The sequence below is a fragment of the Pleurodeles waltl genome, chromosome 2_1 (genome assembly GCF_031143425.1).
Source record: "Pleurodeles waltl isolate 20211129_DDA chromosome 2_1, aPleWal1.hap1.20221129, whole genome shotgun sequence".
NCBI classification, from domain to species: domain Eukaryota; kingdom Metazoa; phylum Chordata; class Amphibia; order Caudata; family Salamandridae; genus Pleurodeles; species Pleurodeles waltl.
In genome coordinates, this window is record NC_090438.1 from 709,930,893 (window position 1) to 709,953,559 (window position 22,667).

General features: G+C 43.3%; 1 protein-coding gene across 1 annotated transcript in view; it reads left to right on the forward strand.

The window, feature by feature from the left end:
* Positions 1–22,667, forward strand: part of LOC138267863 (collagen alpha-1(XXI) chain-like) — a 603,972-nt gene that overhangs the window by 449,959 nt on the left and 131,346 nt on the right. The window contains exon 17 of the mRNA XM_069217091.1: positions 17,329–17,382. Coding sequence (XP_069073192.1) covers positions 17,329–17,382 — 54 coding nt within the window. The remainder of the gene's footprint in view (positions 1–17,328; positions 17,383–22,667) is intronic.

Consider the following 22,667-nt stretch of genomic DNA (forward strand, 5'->3'; position numbering starts at 1 on the left):
CCCTCCCTCCACCCGCCCCTATTTCCATGCTTTTCTATTTCCATGAACCCCATTGTACTATTCTGTTGAAGTGGCATTTATAAGTGATGGAGCATTTGGGCCACTTCCCTGAAATCTGTCCAGCGATAGACCTTTTTTGGTCGACTCAAAAGACATTGGGAGTTAGCATTAGTCACAACAGATTCCAATTACAGTGTAACACATTAAGCTACACAGTAAGATCTAGGAATCATAAATAAAGTTAAGAATTTTATTGCAAGTTAACAGTCAGGGTAATGCAAGTCAATCTCAAAAACATGCTATAAAGATACCAGATAACGACAGGATAACCAAATCTTCTGAAGAAGTTTAGCACATCAGCGTAAGGCATACAAGAAGGTCAGTTACAGCAATACAGAACATTAGCAGTAAGATGTGGTGCTCAGAGAAAAATCTTCAATTCTCTCTCCTAAACATGAGTAAGGTCTGAAGTTACCTAACTCGGGGCCTAAATAAATCAAAATTCTAGTCTAAGGAAAAATCTCAAAAGGTCAGAAAAATGCTAGTAAAATAATAAAATATGTTCAAGCATTTAGGGAAGGTGTCAGCATTTCAAAATCTCAGTCATGAGTCTTCTAAGAATCAGGAAATAAGTGTCAGCCTAAGCCACACTTAGCAAGAAACGATATAATGAAAAGAAAAGCTAGAGGTCTATACCTCTCAAAGTCCAAAGGGATTGAGCACCAACTACCCATGTGAACACTAATTAATATCATACAAATCCTTCTACGCAACACTCCTTGTTCACACCATCAGGGGATCCCTTGTCCTTTTCCATTCTCAGGTTGTAAGTTGCAACATCCACGCCTTCTCCCAGAGTAGTCCTGAGACATATGTAACAAACTCCGAACAGGGATTGTCAGCTCAGGCTCTGTTTCTTCATTTTCTTCCATCAATGTCTATTTCTCAAGCTCTCTATGTCTAAGCAAAAAAGGAAAACAGTATTTCATTTGAAAAGAAATTCAGGCCTAGTCCAGACAACTTAAACATGCAGAACAATTCTGCACATTTAAAATGTGTGTCACTGCGCAGATGTAGCTTCAAATAAATGTAAATGTCAGTACATAAATTCATGTTAATTTCATCTTACAGTTTAAGTAAAAGCAATGCAATTCGAAATACATGAGTATAAATGTAACTGAGAACTACATTTTAAATTCAAATGTGAAAACATTAGAGCAAATGTTACATAATTTCTTCCTGTTTTTAGTGATGATCCATTTCTGTAGCAAGGTGGCAGTATTATGAGTTATGACTGGGGAGTCTTAGCATGTAATAGTAACACGTTACCCAGAAGTGGACCTCGGGTTCACACTCGTAAACCTTAACTCAGTCCTCGTAGTGTGGCAGTCAGACTGCTTAGAGGAACACATGTAAAGCATTTAACACCCACATGGATGATAAGTAAATGACACTACTCAAGGGAAACCCAACACCACAGATTTTTACCTTAATTTAGACATAAAAATGAACTTTTTATCTTACAGACAACCAGAGTTGTGAATTTTTAAAGAGTTGAAAAATAGAGTACTTTTAATGTCAAACAAATCCCATTGAAGTCAATGGGGGAAATCTCAGTGTACACTCTGTCACCTGTAGTATGAACGCTGGAGAACCCACTTGGAGTTAAGGCCTTGTAGGTCCCTAGACCAAGCCTCAATAGTCAGTTTCTAGTTATCTTGCCCAGGGAGCCTGGGTGCCGAGGTGCTCTTGCTGTCTTTGGTGCTGATGGGATTCCCGGATGCTGCCAAAATGCAGCACTTGACAATAGCACACTTGGGGGTGGACTCTCACTCTACCCTTGGAAAGTAGCGGCCTTTAGGGTCCCAGGACCTGGATTCCACAGCTGGAACCTCGCCACCCCATCCTGTGGCTCTGGGTGCAGAGGTGGCCTTGCACCTGTCAATCACAGGGACTGGTCATGCCAAAGATGCATTGCTGCTCCTCTCGAAGTCACCTCCTTTGAAATGCAGATTCTCAGAAGTGGGGTCATTGCTGACATCGGTCACTATGCTGGGGAACTGCTCTGGAGTCTGTGTTGTCCGAGAAGCTGCTGGTTACTGGACTGGCGACAGAAAAGTCTTGGCACCGGAAAAAGTAGTCCACAGTTACTTTGTTGGCTGAAGGTCATCCGGAAAGGAGTAGTGGCTTGAAACGTGGTCGGAACCTCACTACCACTCCTAAGGTGCAGGTCACCAACTTTCTTTGGGCTCCTCAAGAGGGGCCCGATGGGTTGTACTTCCAGGGATGCAGCATGACGATTCCTCTGCAGGTTGCAGGTGACTGGTAGCAACAGTCAGGAAAGTCTGCATTAGGTTCTGGCATCCACTGGAGTCCCTCTTGCTGGGAGCAACAAGTTTTCACCACAGGTGCACGTTGATAACAGTTCTAGTATATGGTCTACTCATGGCACTTAAGTGTTCTCTCTTTGTGCTGCGGCAAGGTCCAAAGTACTGTTGTCAGATCGGCATCTTTGTGCCTCTTCTCAGATTCAAAGTCAGAATGGAGGTTCTGGTTCCAGGGAAGCCCCTTAAATCCTGGTTTAGAGGGTGCTAAGGGTGTGGGGGACAGTGGCCAATAGGCTACTGGTCCCTGCGACTATCCCGCCCCTGAAGTGATGACTTTTCTACCCAGAACCCACTATTCCTGAGGTTTGCCAACATGTCAAAACTCTTCTTCCGCCATACAGACCTTAGCCTACCCCAGAGAAGATGCTAGTCTTTGGGGGGGTGTACGTCTCCTGCATAACTAATTTTCCCACCTGCCGGCTTGGTCAGGATGGGGCGGGCTTTGTCCTTGAGTGGGGGACAAGGGATTACACATCAAGTTCGGTGAAGCCTTTGAGGATCACTGCCTTGATTACTGTAAACTCTAACCATTCTGGGAGGGAGGAGGTATTACCTCCTTCCTACCCAGGTCCTTTGTCTCTGTCCTGGTGAAGTCTTAGCATGACCCGCAGGAGGGCAGACTCATGTCTTGGTGGCAAATTGCTCAGGAAACCCTGCCTAGCAGGGGAAAACTGTTATCTTGGTGGGTGTTCGAAATGGGGTCTTTGGTTGGCAGTCAGGTTACCCCCTGTCCAAGCAAGGACCCTCACTCTAGTTAAGATAAAGGAGAATCACCCTCAGCTAACCTCCGCTCACGCCATTGGTAGCTTGGCACGAGCAGGCAGGCTTAACTTCAGAGTTCTAGGTGTAAAGTATTTGTTTCAACACACACAGTAACTTAATTAAAACACTACAAAATCCAACATACACAAGTCAAGTTATTAATTTTAAAAGCAATACAGTCTTAAATCCTTTTGTAAACAGGTAAAACACTGCTAGCGCTGAAAAGTATTGGGGTAGCATCAAAATAACACGCACGGGCGAGTGTGCATCGAAAAAGGTAAGCTGTGCATCGATTTCTTACCTGCAAGCGAGATCGTGCATCATTTCTCCTTCTCCTGTCGGGTCGGCATGTGTCAGTTTTCCTCTCCGCAGGAGAGCGATGCGTCGATCCGGGCAGCACTCCAGGCAGGCATTGCGTAATTTTTCCATGTCCAGCAGGTTTGCGTAAAAAATCCTGCCGCACGGTGATAGAAAATCTGCGCTGTGTGGGTTGCGACGTTACCAGCCTCCGTTAGGGATGCAGCCCATCGTTTCTCCATCCGCGAGCATCAATCTTCCACCCGCACTGCAAGTGCTGCATCAATTTCAACAGCAGAGCCGGTGGCGGGGCGTTTCTTCAGCCGCGTCTCAGAGGTTGCATTGGAAATTTCCATGCACGGTGGTCGGTGCATGGATTTTCACTCTTGGTCTGCCAGCTTCACCTGTCAAGGCCACAGGAAGTGGATAGGGCACCACTTGGCTTGGCAGGAGTCTCAGCAGAGAGTCCAGGTGCTGGCAGGGGAAGTCTTTGATGCCCCTGAGACTTCAACAACAGGAGGCAAGCTCAGAACAAGCCCTTAGAGATTTCTTCACAAGCAGGAATGCACAACAAAGTCCAGTCTTTGTCCATTTTAACCAGGCAGAAGAAGCAACTGCAGGATAGCTCCACAAACCAGAGTCACAGGCAGCGCAGCACTTCTCCTCAGCTATTCAGCTCTTCTCCAAGCAGAGGTTCCTCTTGATTTCCAGAAGTGATCTAAAGTCTGTGGTTTTGGATGCCCTTCTTATACCCATTTTGGCTTTTGAAGTAGGCTTATTACAAAGGAAGTCTCTCTTGTTTGTGAAATCCTGCCTTGCCCAGGCCAGGCCCCAGACACACCCCAGGGGGTTAGGCAGAGCCCTTTCAGGTGTGAGTGACCACTCCACCCCTCCCTCCTAGCAGAGATGGCTCATCGGGATATGCAGGCTACACCCCAGCTCCCTTTGTGTCACTGTCTAGAGAGAGGTGCAAACGACCCAACTGTCAAACTGACCCCGACAGGGAATCCACAAACAGGCAGTCACAGAATGGTTTAAGCAAGAAAATGCTCACTTTCTAAAAGTGGCATATTCAAACACACAATCTTAAAATCAACTTTACTAAAAGATGTATTTTTAAATTGTGAGCTCAGAGACCCCAAACTCCACATGTCCATCCGCTCCCAAAGGGAATCTATGCTTCAATCATATTTAAATGATGACCTATGAGAGGGATAGGCCTTGCAATAGTGAAAAACGAATTTGGCAGTATTTCACTGTTAGGACATATAAAACACATTAGTATATGCCCTACCTTAAACATACACTTCACCCTGCCCATGGGGTGCCTAGGGTCTACCATAGGGGTACCTTACATGTAAGAAAAGGGAAGGTTTAGGCCTGGCAAGTAGGTACACTTGTCAAGTTGAATTGGTAGTTTAAAACTGCACACACAGACACTGCAGTGGCAGGTCTGAGACATATTAACAGAGCTACTATTGTGGGTGGTACAACCAGTGCTGCAGGCCCACTAGTAGCATTTGATTTACAGGCCCCGGGTACCTCTAGTGCACTGTACTAGGGACTAAGCAGTAAATCATATATGCCTATCATGGATAAACCAATTACATACACATTTTGTATAGAAGCACTTGCACTTTAGCACTGGACAGCAGTGGTAAAGTGCCCAATGTAACACAAACAGCAAAAACAGAGTCCAGCACACATCAACAACCTGGGAAACAGAGGCAAAAAGTTAGGGGAGACCACGCCAAGGATGCCAAGTCTAACAGTGGGCATCCTCAAAGGATGCCATCAGTGTACATGCTAGCTAATCCTGGGCATGAGAATTGCGCTCAGGGTTAAAATGCACAGTGTTTGTTACCAAACACGGGTGGAATCTCCCAGACCATCATGGAGCTGGACATCTGGGGACTGCCCAGGTGCCTGCCTATGTTATGCTATGGTCCGCTGGTCACGTGCGGTACCATTACGTTTTAAATGCTGCCACAGGGCCATATATGCTTGTGCATATATGTCCACACTCATAACACAGGCCACCCTGCCTCCTGGACTAAAGGAGGCCTGCCTTAGAGATAACTTGCCTGTGCTATGGCAGTGAAGGGACTCTGCCTGCACTTAGGGGCATATTTATGGAAAGTGGCGCTGCACCAAGTGCAGCACCACTTTCCCTACGCCCCTTAGCGACCCCCTACCGCCACCATGTGCATGCCGTATTTAAAATATGGTGCACCATGGCGCAGGGTAGGGGGCAATAGCATCACTATTTTTTACCCTATTGATGTACTCTGCAGGAGTAGCACCAAACTGTTGGCCGCTACTCCTGCAGAGTACATAGGGGCCCACTCTAAAGAATGGAATCCCCCTTTTAGCACCTGCTGTGAGCAGGCATTATAAATGCAGTAACAAATGGCTCTAGGAAATCTCATAGATTATTCCTAGCGCCATATTTTCGCCCCCCCCTATCGGAGGCATACATTATGCCTGGCGCAGGCATAATGTAGTGCAGAGGGTTACAGAGTGGCACAATGCATGCATTGCCCCACTCTGTATATACGGCGCAGGGATTTTGGCTTTGTTGGGCCACATTAATGTCAAAAATAATGACGTTAAAGTGGTGCAAGGTGGTGCTAGGGCATTACAAATATGCCCCTTGGTGTGGGCAGAGTCGAACTCAAGCAGGCATCCTAACTGTGCAGGCTGACATGGCAGCTCTGCACATTTACTTTTACTTGGGTCAAACAGGATGGCACAATCAGTGCTGCAGCCCTGGTGACCTAGCCAATTGGATTAGCAAGCATCTCAGTACAATTTAAGGGAAAGAGCACAGGTACTGAGATCTGGTTAGCAGGTCACAGTACATTTTCAGGTCAAAAGAAACAGCATCAAGCATCAAAAAGGTGGGGGTGTCCCTCCAAAAAGGGGACTTTACAACAATTTCAATAACAAGAGGATGTTTTTTTTTCCTTTCTTTAAACTACGGTTCATTCAATAAAGTTAAGGCACACAATGTATATGAACCTCTAGTTCTACAGTGAAAAAACCTCAATAGAGGGTTCAAGTGCAAAATACTTCACATTAATGTTAGAACACACAGATTATGTAGTGCTAAGTGCACATATACATTGAGTCTTATGATGTGGAGTGATGGAGCGTTTTCAAGAGCTTTTTGTGGAGACCGGCGTCTTCCATCAAGATCAAAGGCATCATAAACAGCAATGTAAAGGTTTTGTGCAGCACAGTAATTGACAGCTCCCAGGGACACCCACTTCTCGAACACTCAAGCTGCTAAAGTCGAGAATTCATGACTTCTTTCCTTTCGGTTCACTCTTGTACTACAAACTTCCCAATAGAATCTTAAATACATGTAACATGTTTCAATGTCATATGTTGACAGCTTAAGATAAGGAGATGCGTCTCAAGTGAAATTGCATTGAAAGACTTCAGGGATTACTACCTTTGTAATCTAGATCTAGAAGACCACCTGGCGGTCTCCGAAGGCACAGAGGACGTTCTGCTTACCCGCTCCCCTGCCCAGACGCCTCGTCTGTCAGTCTACCCTGCTGAGGAGAGCCAAAACAACACAACAAGAAACGCGTTCATAGGTAAATAGAAAAAAAGTCGCGAAGCTCGTGATGCCAAAGAAAGCACTGATAGGAAGATAGCGTATACACTGCTCCGCGTGGTGGCACTTTATTGCTTCGGGTACTGCCCGCACAATCGGCAAACACCATAAAATGAAAACCAGTCTCGAAAGAGAAAAATAAATGTGCGTGTACAGTATATGTACGAAATATCACTTCAGCACCTCTGTACTTTTTTCTTTAAGATGAAGAGACATGCAGAAATGTTGAATGTAACATTCACTACTGTATTTTACAAGGACATCTAGATAACTTTATTCCTACTCTAAAAATGCTCATACCACGCATGCCTTGTAACATTTTTTTGAAGCCAAATCTCTCCAATAGATGACCCCAAAGTTCAAATTGAGGCAAACACATGTTTTGGGCCAGTTGGCCTAGGGCTACCCCACGGCTTGTAGGGGCATGTTTAGTAACATGTGATGTAACTCAATGTACAAGGGAACTTGCTGCGTGGTGTGAAGGGGAGACATTTGTGCAGTGCCACATTACAAAGATATGGCGCGGTTCAGCTCTGTCCTAGCGCTGCCGCACTTGTAGGTACCCAGGCCCATATTTATACTTTTTGACGCTAAACTGCGCTAACGCAGTTTAGCGTCAAAAAGTTTTGCGCCGGCTAACGCCATTCTGAAGCGCCATGCGGGCGCCGTATTTATTGAATGGCGTTAGCCGGCGCAAGCAGACCGGCGCTGCCTGGTGTGCGCGAGAAAAACCACGTACACCAGGCAGCGCCGGCGTAGGGGGAAAATGGCGCATGGGCGTCTTAAAATGGGGCAAGTCAGGTTACGTCGAAAAAATCGTCGTAACCCGACTTGCGCCATTTATTTTCGACGCCCATCCCCCATCAACATGACTCCTATCATTGTAAAGATAGGAGTCATGCCCCCTTGCCCAATGGCCATGCCCAGGGGACTTCTGTCCCCTGGGCATGGTCATTGGGCATAGTGGCATGTAGGGGGGCACAAATCAGGCCCCCCTATGCCAAAAAAAATTATTAAAAAAAAATAAAAAAAATACTTACCTGAATGTCCCTGGGGTGGGTCCCTCCAGCCTTGGGTGTCCTCCTGGGGTGGGCAAGGGTGGCAGGGGGGGTCCCTGGGGGCAGGGGAGGGCACTCTGGGCTCATTTTGAGCCCACTTGTCCCTTAACGCCATGCCTGACCCAGGCGTTAAAAAGCGGCGCAAATGCGCCGTTTTTAGCCACGCCCACTCCCGGGCGTCTCTTTTGCCCGGGAGTATAAATACCACGTAAAGGCCTGGGAGTCATTTTTTAGACGGGAACGCCTCCCTTGCATATCATTAACGCAAGGAAGGGGTTCACGCTAAAAAATGACGCACATTCCGGGAACTTTGGCGCTATTCGCCTCTAACGCCATAGTATAAATATGGCGTTAGTTGGCGTTAGTTTTGCGTCGAAATTGCGTCAAAAAAAACGACGCAATTTCGGCGCAAACGGAGTATAAATATGCCCCCCAGTGCTAAGGCAGGCGCCATAATGTGCAGGAATGTGTTTGTGCAGGAAGGGATGATTTCCTGCACAAACACAAGCCCTAGAGGCTTATTTCTCTTCCTATGAATGCAGAACACTTTGAAAGAGAACATAACGAGGCGAAATAAACATATTTCTCCTTGTAAGCCCTCTCTGTGGTAGGTGCACCCTTTTGGCCCAATCTCAGGTTTGTTACCTTTAGGAAACCCGAGATTATATCAAATGCCATGGGAATACCCATGAAATTCCTACCACAGTGAAATGTAATGCAATGCAGTTCAAGAAGCTACATTGCATTACATTTCTTTACAAAGTCACTTAAAGAAGTAGAAACCGCCCATTGGGTGCCTTTGTAAATCCCATTTAAGGACTTTCATTGCCTTTCTTTGACTTGCTATTTTATGGAGCAATGGTCCCTACAAAAAGCATACAAAAAGTCTAATCAAAACAAATAAATGTAATCACAATGTCAAACATTTATTGAAAATGTTAGCATAGTAGGTAGTGCAAGAGGAGTTTTAAGAGTTTTCTTGGTCTCAGGCAACTTTGCAATGACATTTATGCATATTATTATTATATGCCACAATTCATGAAGACTCAAACCAGCCCTATGAGGTCAATTTAAACAAACCAAGGGTCTGTTGTTCACAAATGTCACAGTGAAGTTCCTTGACAGCGAGAAATCTTTTAAAAACCCTCTTGCACGACCCACTGTGCTAACATTTTCAATAAATATTTTTAGAAAATATACAATACTTTGACATTTTTCTTAAATTTCTTTGATTTGTATATTTTTTGTAGGGACTGTTGTTTCTTAAAATACCCTTGTATTGCCCATGTTTTTTTGTTAAATTGCGACGACATGCATCCCATAAGGACAAACCAAGTCTTTAGTAAATCTTTCACATAGTCTCTATACATGAAGCCTACTGCACAACATTGATTCTCTCTTTCTGCAGCAGACATAGAAAGAGTAATAAATCTCTTTGGATTGTTTTTGTGCAGGAAATACAAAAACAGTCCCACCCTTGCTGCAGGCACACGTGTGCCATGGGGCAACAATGCCTGCATTTGATTTAGGCAGCCACAAGTGCACCAGTGCTAGGAGAGAGCTGAACTGCTGCATATCTTTGCAAATATGGCGCATTTCAAGGGTCTCCCTTCCAACTGCATGGCATGGAACCTTAATAATATATGCCCCACTATCTCTATGAAAATGCATCTATAACCCGTGATTCATACCATCACAGATTTAACTAACTCATAATGACAATAATAAGGATGAGCAATTTAACAGGATCCTTTAAGGCTTGAGTCCCCACCCTTGACAACTATTCAGTCGGAGATTTCAATTGCCTCAATTGCTAAGTCCCAGTCCAATTGATCAAACTCTTCTTTTGAAGACTTATTTGGTGGTGATAGTCCATCAGACCCGCTGTACCATTGGGAACGACCCTTTTTGTGAAGTCTGCGTAACAGGTTCAGATAGGGAAGAGGCCATTTGATTTGATTGTGTGGATGTATCTAATGAAGTTCTTGACATGGAGTAATGGATTCCATCTTATTGCTTTGATCTCCCATTTTATTCGCCATGAACGTCTTGTATTCGGACCTTTGCAGTGAATGGAGCCTTCTGTTCAGGGTGAGCAACTTGTGCTCTGTTTAAATGGATTGGTATTTATATTTCCAAATTGTCATACGTGTAAGATTGATACAGCAGCTATGTGTGTGAAGGTCTCCTGTGCATTTGCACAGATTACAGATGTGGATAGTAGGAATACATATTTGTCCCACATGTTTGTAAATTGTACTGTGTGATTTAAGATTACATATTCTTCCTAGCAGCCTCTGCTTTGAGACAAAATATAATTAAAAATAGCAAATAAATAGTACCATTTCAATAGAAAGTGTTGCCAAAACCTGATCTTTAGATTATAGCTTGTGACCACGATGAATTTGAATTTGAATTCCTGTCATCTATTACTGTTACAGCAGTTATGAGATATGGTACATATTCTGACTGAGCTTCGCTGAAGGGCATTCCAAATTCATATACATTTCAAAGCACTTATTACCCAAGATGAGAGGGAAGAAATCTATGGAGGGTGCAGAGTGAGGACATCTAAGACATAAGGCACTCCGAACAACAATTCAAAAAGCTACTCTTAGAAGAACCAGTGGAGCACAGAACTGTATGATGCCTTGTTCCAAGAAGAGGTTTCATTTGATGCTTAGGTGACTGCATTGAGAGTCAAGGGATGGAATCACCATTTTGAATTTTTGCGGCATCGGATCCTCGGACAGTTTTGATGCCACAATCATGTACCTAAGAAAGGTTAGGCAATACATTGTCTGGAAATCCAAGCTTATGCATTTTATGAAGAATGACTAGACTTCTTCACCGATCACTGAGTGGTTTACAATTTAGAATGCTGTGCTCGATCTACTACAAGGAGAAAATCCACATGAAGAACCGCAGTCTTTCAGTGCATCAGGGCCTTTCCACTATCTCCAAAGATACTTATGTGCTACATGTCACTTTTACTCACTAGACACCTACGTTCCTCCAGCTAGGTATTTATACTTGGGGCCTTATTTATACTTTTTGGTGCAGAACTGCACTAAGGCAGTTTTGCCCCAAAAAGTTTTGCACCAGCTTGCACCATTTTTTAGCACCAGCTGGGCACCATATTTATGGAATGGTGCAAGCCGGTGCAAAGGGTAGGCTAGCTTTAAAAAAAATGACGTTAGGCAGTTTTGAGTCAAAATAAATTAATCTGACCAGATTAGCATCATTTTTTATGCTAAGGGGCATATTTATACTCTGTTTGCACTGAATTAGCGTCTGTTTTTTTTAACTCTAATTCAGTGCAAAACTAACTCCATATTTATACTTTGGTGCTAGACCCGTCTAGCACCAAATTTATGGAGTTAAAGTCATTTTTTGGAAGTGGAAACCTACCTTGCCTTAATAAGATGCAAGGTAGGCGTTCTCGTGCAAAAAAATGACTCTATGGCTTTAACACCATATTTATACTCCCATGTAAAAATGGTGCAAGGGAGGGAGGAGGGGTCAAAAAATGGGGCAAAGCAAGCTTTGCCCCATTTTTTAAGACCTGGGTCAGGGAAGGGGTTAGGGGACCTGTGGGCCTATTTCCATGGTGCAACACCATGGAATAAGCCCAGAGGTGCCCTCCCCAGGCCCCAGGTGCATCCCCACCCACACCATAGGGACTGCGGAGGATGGGGGACCCTATCCCAGGTAAGTACAGATAAGATTGTATTTAATTTTTTTTTTTTTTGTTTAAGTGCCATAGGGGGCCCTGAAATGGGCATGGTAGGTTTAGCACCATAAAATGACGCTAATCTGGTTAGAGTCATTTTTTTTTACTCTAACCTGCCTAAAGTCGTTTTTTGGTGCTAAACCCTCTTCCTCTATACTACCAGCCCCACCTGACTAAAGTCATTTTTTTTTACTCTAGACTACCCTTTGCACCGACTTGCACCATTCCATAAATATGGTGCCCGGCTGGTGCACAGAAATGGTGCAAGCCGGTGCTAAACATTTTGGTGCAAAACTGAGTTAGTGCAGTTTTGCAGCAAAAAGTATAAATAAGGGCCAATATTTTGTAAGTTTGCGCCACTTTTGCGTCATAAAATGACGTTAATGCGGTGCAAAAAAAGTTTAAATCAGGGCCTTGGTGCTAGATGGGTCTAGCACCAAAGTATAAATATGGAGTTAGATTTGCACCGAATTAGAGTAAAAAAAAATGACGCTAATGTGGTGCAAACGGAGTATAAATATGCCGCAGAGTATAAATATGCCCCTAAATATGGCGTTAAGGCCATAGAGTCATTTTTTGCACGGAAACGCCTACCTTGCATCTCATTAAGGCAAAGTAGGTCTCCACTTTCAAAAAATGACTTTAACTCCATAAATTTGGTGCTAGAGGGGTCTAGCACCAAAGTATAAATATGGAGTTAGTTTTGCACCGAATTAGAGTAAAAAAAAATGACACTAATTCGGTGCAAACAGAGTATAAATATGCCCCTTGGTCTTTTCAGGATATGGTGTACAGTCACAGAGCAAATCCTGTCAGCGGTAACCAATAAGTAGTAAGAATGCAATATCCCCCAATCTACATCCTCCAAGCTCACTGTACTCTTTGGCCACCTAGATCAATAAGGTGCCTGGAAGGGGTGAGCTCCCAACAAGTGAACACACAGTCCCTCCAGGCCATCAAAAAATTAAAGGCTAAAAGTTACAAATTGTTTTTCACTGCTCCAATATTGTGCACTGTGACAATGCTAACACCAATGTGAGGTATGTATTTCTGGTTCCTAAGGCAATTAATGGTTTTCTGGCAGGAACTGTAGTTTACCACTGATGTACCACTGAGTCACCAGTACTGGTGCACCTGACCTTGATAACCAAGTTACACCCTTTGGGCACTTGACTGACTTTTCATTAGATGAAAAGTGAGGGGGTCACTGCTTACTTTAACTGATGGTTGGGGTTGGAGCCTCCAGCAAAGCATAACACTGTAACTAAAGTACAGTGAACTTAGGGCCTCATTACGAGTCTGCGAGTCAGACAAGCTGACCACCAGACTTGTGGTGAGGAGACCGCCGCAAAGCTGGTGGTCTCCCCACCAGACCCATTGCAAGGCTTCCACTGGACTGATCAGTTTCCTCTGGTCAGTCCAGTGGAAACTGTGTGGCGGCATTGGTCTCGGCTCCACATGGAGCTAAGGTCAACGCTGTTGCACAGGGGACCCCTCCAGCACCATCGTAATGTGCACTGTCTGCACAGCAAACAGGGCACATTCCTAGGGTGCTGGTCCTGGGGCTCCCGACATTGGCTTTCCACCAGCCTTTCCATGATGGGGTCCCCGCCATGGAAAGGCTGGCTAGAAAGCTGAGTTGTAATCAACTAGGCGGCACTGAGTTCGGCACCGCCCTGGCTGAGTACATCTTTGACTGCCGTCACCCCATCAGGAACCATGTTCCTGGCAGGGACGCCAGGCCCCTGGCGGGTCCGCCACCAGGTTTATAATGAGAGAGTCAGACCACCACAGTTGTGGCAGTCCAACCGTCACCGCAAGGCTGGCGGTCCTTGGACCCTAGCCTCGTAATGAGGCCCTAAATGTCCAGCCAGTGCATTTAATTCACAGAGTAATATTATGGCATGTATGCTCAGGTAAAATAAGCAGTGAAAAAAAAAATAACCTAGAAAACAATAGGTGCTTGCACCTTCTGTTGCAGAGAAAGAACATACCAAAATGGCTTATATGATTAATAGCAGAAACATGAAAGTTTGAGTCACCATCCAAGACTCAAATGTGCAAAGTGCTGGTATTTGTGTTTGTGCTCAGCCCACTCAGGTATTTTGACAACTCTCTTGAAAGGTGTCAAGCTTCCAAAAGGCAAAAAGGCATTGATGTAAGATAAATAATTTAATCTTAGAAGCTTGGCATTGTATAAAGCGATTTTAGAACATGTCTTACTCTCACAACCCTTTGTTCAAATGCACATTTTCACATCACCCTATCAGGTCTGGTTCTACATATGGTAGAAGAAAATGCAGATTTCTGACAATAATCCAACTGACCATGAGCAATTGGTGTCACACTAGGTTTAGGGTAAAGGGAGGTTCTTGACTAGGTTCAATTCCTGGTATTGACACACAAAAAAGAATCCAATGTTTCGAGAGAGTTGATGGTGAGACCTATAATTGCCATTTTACAATAGAGACATCAGAGAAACGGTGGTTCTGATCATAACTAAACACTAACCCAACTGCTGTATAAAGTCAAATGCTGCTATATGCGAGGGAGTGTATAGTGAATATTACCTTCTGGGGACAAATTAATGGGTTTTGATTTACAAAGCGACCTTTAGTGGAATTGTTGGGGAAAGGAGTCTGTGAAGGTGCAGGATGAGTTCCCTGTCTACGCTATGGAAAACTGTCACCTCTTGAAAGATGATGTCAGATTTAAGTTCTGTTTGGGAGGTGCAATAGTTACTAAAAGTTAGGGAAACTAAGTCCTGATGGAAAGAAATTGAAATCCGCCAACAAGGAGAAGTATATGTCATCAAACAGAAAGGAAGAAAGAATTATATAATAATAATGTAAGTAACAGATAAAAGGGTGGTTACTGAGGGTGCAGTGGTTTGTGACAAGACAACAAGCCACTGTCCTGCAGACCCAAGTGCAATAACAAAACTTACAAAAAAACAAAGATGCCTCTGTCCACCACAGTACATTTAAAGAAGTATTGACGAAGCAAATAGGTCTCACCTTACTGTCCTGTTGACAGAGAAGTTGCAGAACAAACTAAATATGGACAAAGAGAGCTATCAAACAAAAATCATGCAATTAAGCGTGACAACAAAGGAAAACAATGAGTTGGGACAAAGCCACCTATACATTCTTGGTCTAGTCCACAATAGGGAAAAAGGTATGTGAGACCTAAAAAACAAGCCATGATAGTCACAGTAACACTCAGAATGCGCCACAGGCAAGAACAACCATGTCACTGATGCAGAGGCGAACTATATCAGCAGCACAGAGACCAATATATTTATGTATAATTACAAAGAGAAAGATGTGGTCCTATAGTATGAGAGCATGTGCACAGTTTAAGGAATGATTATGTTTAGCTGACTGCTGCAGGCACTTCACATAGATACTGGGATCCAGTTCAATCTCACTTCTCGATTAGGCTTGCTCAAGGGCTTCAGCGGAATCAAGAAAATCCTGACAAGGTTGAGGAAGAGGCCATTTAGGTGTATCTAGATAGACAGGTATCCCTTAACTCATCTGATAGACCTGGCAGCTCTTGGTGTGGTTTCCCTGTACTTTTTGCTTCAGACCTCCTGTTTTTGGACCCTGTGCTGCAATTCCCTTTGGCTGGATTTGATACTCTGGGCACTTTACCACTGCTAACCAGTGCTAAAATGCATGTGTTCTGTGTCTAAAATTGTATTGGCGATTGGTTATCCATGATTGGTATATTTGATTTACTAGTAAGTCCCTACTAAAATGCACTAGAGGTGCACCGAGGCCCTGAAATCAAATGCCACTAGTGGGCATACAGCACTGATTATGCTACCCACATGAGTAGCCCTGTAAACATGGGTCAGACCTGCCACTGCAGTGCATGTGTGTGCAGTTGTAAACTGCCAATTCGACCTGGCAAGTGCACCCACTTGCCAGTCCAAAACCTTCCCTTTTTGTACATGTATGGCACACTTTAGGTAGACCCTTCGTAGTCCCCTGGGCAAGGTGCAGTGTATTCTAAAGGTAGGATATGTACTGATGAGTTTTACATGCCCTGATAGTGAAATACTGCAAAATGTGTTTTTCATTATTGCAAGTCCTAACTATCTCATAGGTTAACCTAGGGCTGTCTTTAAATATCTTTTCAGGGTCGTTTCCCATTGGTAGATCGAGATATGGAGTTTGGGGTCTCTGAACTCGCAGTTTAAAAATACTAATTTTGTTTGAGTTGGTTTTTAGATTATCTGTTTGAAAATGCCACTTTTAGAAAGTGTGCATTTTCTTGCTTAACCATTCAAAATATGGGCCCTTGTCTTTCAAAGCATGCTGCCGAGGAGAGTCAAAACAACACCACAAGAAAAAGGTTTCCTTACACAAATACTAAAAACCGTGAAGTCCGCGGTGCCAATAAGCACGCTGATATGAAAGATTTCGGTGTGGACAGTTCCGCATGGAGACGTCTCAGAGTATAGCTAGAGGTCTTCCCACGCTATCATGTGAGCATCTTGGGCTGAATGCGTCCACAAGGGAAAGGCTGCGGAACGAGATGATACGGTCTCGTGCAGTGACGATGCAGTTAAGGGCGCAGCAGGTGCTTCAGAGGTTTCAGTTGGAGAATGGCCAGTAATGAAACCCTTTAGCAACCGGTCCACCAAACTCTAAATGATTCGTCTAGATTTTTTTTACATGCTCATTTATCTTTAGATGTGTCTCATTGCAAAGTGTGGGGCATTTTAGAACCCAAACTTTATATAACACTTTGCTGGATTAGAGTGAATAAAGAATGCTAATGGCATATGGCAAACCATTTACCAGCAACTTCCGACATTTTCAAACACTACAAAATATCATCCACTTTGGGAGTATGAAAAGGCACACAGACTTTTAGAGATTTAGAAAGTGAAGACTTTCCATCGAAAACGCATTTTCATCAGGAGGTAAAAAATGTATGTCTTCAAGTTATCTATTATCTAATCATAAATATAAAGAAAAAACTATTACACGGCATTTTCCATTAAAAGTATTTCCTTCTCCCCTAGTTCCCGTCACATGTCAAGTATTCCTGGTTGAAAATCTTTGTGAAAATAACAAAGTTGTCACTATATGAGTAGTCATCTCTATAAAGTCTCAAAACAAAAAGGCTTATCCAATTATCAAAGAAGCATTACCACTTTGTAAAAGAGAGAGTCAATGTTCCCACAAGTTTGTAAAACCCTTGGGATATTTGTATCCGGTTCCCCACTGGGGAACCAGGTGAATATGTTTTGCTTAGCTGGTATACTGGATGCAAATTTTGCAGTTCAATATTTCAGCTGCAATACTGTGACCCCCTCCATCACATGGACTTTATTTGAAAAGTTACAATCAATTTACTACTCTTACATGATTATATTTACAGTTATCACCTACATTTTTATAATAGGTGCTATATTCTGTTATATATTAACAATTATTTTTATTTTTCCAGGGAGAATCAGGACAGCCAGGTCAACCTGGAGCAGATGGTGCTTCAGGACTACCGGTAAGATTGTTCCCGAAAACTTTAACAAGTTACCTTTCATCAGTAGAGCCTGTTTTGTGGTCACAAGAAGACATATTGTGTGACTAACAGTGTATTATGGCCAAACCAAGGACTGTGTGACATTTTTGTCATGCACTGACTTTTAAATGCCCTTTACACTGGACTTCTGCATAGACAGATCTACAGAAGGTCCACAGTGGGGCTGTGCAGCTGTACTCAGGTTGAGAAATGCCCACGTGGCACCGGCCGGAAACCCCTCTACTGGCTTCCTGTAAAACAGTGAGTGGAGTTTAAGACTGTCTGACTGGCCCATATACACATTACCAAACAATCATTTAGAAACGCAATAGGGTTGACCCAAAAGGGACAACCCCTACAAGCAACTCACGGAAACTAATTGAAAAACAATTTGATAGAAACATGCCAGGGCTGAAAGATTAAAAAAAGGCAAATGACAAAATACAACACTTTCCATGTCTGTATGGAGCTCATCATCCTCATAGACCAGTGATGGTCAACCTAGGGCCTTATCAAGGCAGTTTACAGGCTATCCACTTCATAAAATTAGCGAACAATAAATTCAAGCAAATGGCATGGTCCTTTTCTAGAATTTGGCAGACAGAATAGTTTGCTACAAATGTGGTAGATGTTCTATTCACCTGATTTCAAGTGAATTATAGGAAATGGCACTGAGAATATGAAGGTCGGGCCATCCACCTATTTTTGACGGAGTACTCTGACCACCAAAGTCTAAATAATTCCCATACTCTAGCATGAATTTTGACCAAATACATGCAATGCCCTACTGCATTTGTTTGTTTCTCCCCTCTTGCTTTCCGATCCTCTGTTGTTGAAATATTGGTTCATCCTTTGACCACGCCACTCTCAGTTCCTCTTCTTCCCTTTTAAGATCTTGCATGAAACAGCGCATGTGCTGTTTCTTGTGAGTCCATTGTTCTTTAAAAACAAAATCTAAAAAAAGGGACTTACAGCCCATTCATTGCTTACCCTTTGTGGGCTTGCTCGACAATTTATTTTCTCTTTCTTTTATTGTTCAGCACAGCAGCTAGGCTGGTTTCATTTTGCCATCTCACTTGCTTTAGATGGCTTTGGCCGAATTTTGGTTTCAGCACTTTTTATTTGACACAGAGAGGGAAAACAAGCATTTGCAAAGCCAATAGATGTTGCCTATGTGAGGTCTATTGCCCTGGTCAATTTTTTTTAGCCATATTGCACACAAGCGTGGCCGCTCTGCAACATGGCTGACAGTAAAGAAAATAAAGCACCAAGGGCCACATGTATGAAGATGAAGTTTTGCGACTCGCACATTGCAAGTCTTAGCAACTTGCAGTTTGCGACTCGCAAAACCTGATGTACAACAGTGTCATTGACACTGTTTGCGATTCCCAATGGGGTCGCAAATGACCTACCTCATTAATATTCATGAGGTAGGTCGCAATTTGTGACCCTATTGGGAATGGCCGCCCTCACAGGGATGGTGGTCTGCTGGAGACAGCAGACCACCATGTCTGTGACTGCTTTTAAATAAAGCAGGTTTAAAGGAAAAAGAGATGCATTTCAAAAACAAAAATGAAAAGTTTTCTTTTTATTTTTTCAAATATTCTCACTGCCATTCACAAAGGCGGACCCCTTCCCGTTTGTGAATGGGTTAGCACCAGTTTAAAACTGCTGATAACTGCAATTGTTTTGTAACCGCATTCACGGTCACAAAACATGGTACATCGCACTGCGACTCGCAATTAGGAAGGGAACGCCCCTTCCTAATTGCAACTCGCAAACCTATTTTGCAGTTCGGTAAATAGATTACCGAATCGCAAAATAGGGTCTGTACATACCAAAAAGTTTTTTTCCTGTCGCAAACGGTTCGATTCTGTGAATCAGGCTGTTTGCAACAGGAAATATGGTACATACATGTGCCCCTAAATTAGCTTTAGAATACCTTGCATTGTTTCATATTACATTTTTATGTTTAGCACTTTTGCAAAGGTGATACAAAGGCTGTTTTGTTGCAGCTCACCTGCCTTCTTCAATTTGTATTAAGGGGCTTACTGAGAAATTGATTGGATACTCCATCACAAATGTGGCAAAAGTGTGTTATAGCCTAGAATACTTGTATTACGGTGGACACGTCTTGATAGAAAATCCCTTCTGCAGTGGCGGCCGGTAATTTTAGGAGGGAGGTGGGCGGACGGGAAGCACACTCACACTCAAACTTATTCATTCACACATGCACGCACACACATCATCAACACTCATCAACATTCAAACATACATGCACGCACCAAATATTCATTTAAAAAACACACACACTTACCTTCAGCTCGGAGGTCCCAGGAGGGTTAGGACTGCTGCCTTCCCTCTCTGGCTGACCTTGGGTCAGCCAATGAGGGAAGGCAGCAGTCCCAACTTCGTCACAGAGTGGGATGGGGTCAGTGAGACTTCTGACCCCTCCCCACTCTGTGACGAGGTGTCACTGATTGACACTCGCCCTGGGCGCTTCAGGGCTTACACCTGAAGCACCCAGGTCGAAGTCAATCAGTGACACTTCCCCTCATCACCAAGGGGGAGGGCCTCAAGGCACCTTTGCTGAGATGAGGAGGTCACGCCCATATGAGCTGTGACCTCTTCAGCCCAGCAAAGTTCAGTTCAGGCAGCTAGGAGTTTGCGCAAATCGTGCATGTCTCGCTCCTGGCTGCCTGACCTGAACATGAAGAGTATCTGCCAGGCTGACCTTTGCACAGCCTGACAGACACTCTTCATGAGGGACAAAAGGTGGGGGGGCGTGGCCCCTCAGCCTTAAAGGACAGGCCACGGCTGCCCTTCTGCCAAACTCTAAATAAGGCCCTTAGCATCTTTTGTCGAATTGTCCACTTTGCTGCATACACTTTGACCTTCATCTGTCTGTCCAATATTTCCAAATTATTATCTGACTCGAGTAATGCACAAGAATTCTGACAGTAAAACCTCGGTCATTGCTTTAACTGTAAGAACATTTTTTAACTGAATTCGTAAGCAGTAGTAAACAGACAATAATCAACATTTTATTCGAAAATTCTCATCAGGAAATTACAAAAAACAGTCAAAAAGTATAGAACTGTAATTTCCAGTAGTTTTCCCAGGATCCAATTATGAAAGCATTTGTTTTTGCATTGTAAGAGAATGGATGCACTTTGGTCCTTGTTGTGCCCCTTGTGCGACAATATGGCCGCTTGCTTGCCAGGCCATGTTAGGCTCGATGTATACTCGTGAAGGCAGTGACATGGCCTATCTCCAATTTATTTTGCCTTCGCTGAAGTTGCAGTAGTATTTTACTTGCTGTGCTGCCGTGTCTTCTTCCGTTCTCCAGCATGATGGGGCACATCAAGCTACGCAATGTGCCTGATTTTTATATACATCCTTTGTTATGTCTGAACTCCCACAACCAACTGAAAGCCATACAGCGCCTCTCCTGAAGGTTGTGACTGTGACTAGGGAAAAGTGAAATATTGTTACTGGGTTGCTGCCAAGTTCCCTATCTTTGTGTTGATTTCATTCAGTTGATTTTACTCTTAAGGCATATTGTTTAGTGTGACTTTCAACCAAAGAAAGAGAGAAATGTATTCATAAACGTTTTCCTCTGAAGGTTAGATAGATGGCTCGAAAAGATGTATATTCCACAGAGCGTTCCAATACAGATGAAAATCCATATAGAAAGCAGTTTTTATGATATCTGTAGGAAATCGTGGGTTAACTGTTTTACACGGAAGTGTGTCACAATAGGCAAATTTCCTACAGATAATGTGTGACACTGAGGTGTCTTACTCCATATCCTTATGTCTCCGCCTTAGTGCTGACCTAAATTGATCAACAAAGGAGAACGGTATCTTCTGTCAGATGACCTTCAACTTTTTACTAGACGGGAATGAAAATTGAGAAAATGCATAGGTCTTATAAGGACTCCAGTCAAAAAATAAATTTAATGCTAGAGCATTTGGATCTCGTCTTCATCTAAGAAGACATGGTGTCTGCGTGCTGAGGATGTACCTCATCTCTTAGCTATTCCCTGAAAATCACCTGTCTAACAACTAATTTCCTTCATCTATTAAATGACTCTTATAGCATACCTTGGTTCCTGTATGGGTTGAGGAGTTGGCCATGTAATAATTCAAATACCGTCTTTCTGGGAAGTATCATTGTAAGATCTCGTTCCGTTTCTGGTTCCCTTGCTACTAGGTACACTTAAATGGGTGTCGTACACTGATCACAGCGCCAGAACACTTACATAGGGCATTCGCACTGACAGTACAGTCACATAGTCTTCCTGCATTTGCTAGTTCAGAATGTCTTTAAGACATTAGCTCTTGGAATTCTGGCACTTGTGGAGGTTCCTCGGGCACTGTATGCCTTCTCAAGGTGAAAATTATTTGCTGGGTGCAATTTTTGCCCCTGAGGTTATTGCACTTATACTTACTATCATTGTGTCTGATCCACTCTCTGATAGTTCCAAGGCCAGTTCATCGTGGCTGCTATCCATCTTGTTTCTTTCTGTCAAGATTTTCCTGCCCTAGACCCATATAAGCACTGCATCATCACATGTCTAATAGATTCCTCCCCTGAGACCTCAGAATCTAAACTACCATTGAAAGTCTATGTTTTAATGCCAAGCACCTATTTTGCTACATTTAATCTATCACTTTCAAGCATGAAGGCCAATCTTCTACAATGCGAATACAATCCAGTATCAAATAGTCTGAAGATTCTACCAAGATTGGCAAACGATCTCATTAATGTTACTTTTATTCTTCCATTTCTTCTCGTCACTGCATTCCACGGACCATCCTTCTGCTATCACTATTTGTGTCAGGACAGATTGTTTACCTTGTGAACTTGATCTGCAGCCAAGACTTGATATTAAACTTGAATTTACCAAATTCAATCTACAATAAATTCAGAGGCCCCACTTTAATGTACCATAAGTAAAGAAAGACATACTGCACATGGCGGGGACCAGCAGCTTCATCATATTTGGTGCTAAGGTAGCATCACAAAATAGACACTACTTAATTTATGCAGTACCCATTATGTGATGCCATACCTATTAATGACATGACTTAACCCGGCATGTAACAGGCAATGCAATTCAATGTAATGTTCAGTGGATTCCATAAAGATGCAATGCATGTGTGTGCCATAGTCTGGCACCTCAGCCACTTTAATCCTACAGGTGATTGGCTCTGCCTGTATTATGGCTTGGGATCCAAGTGGCCTTGTTATTTATGGAGGTG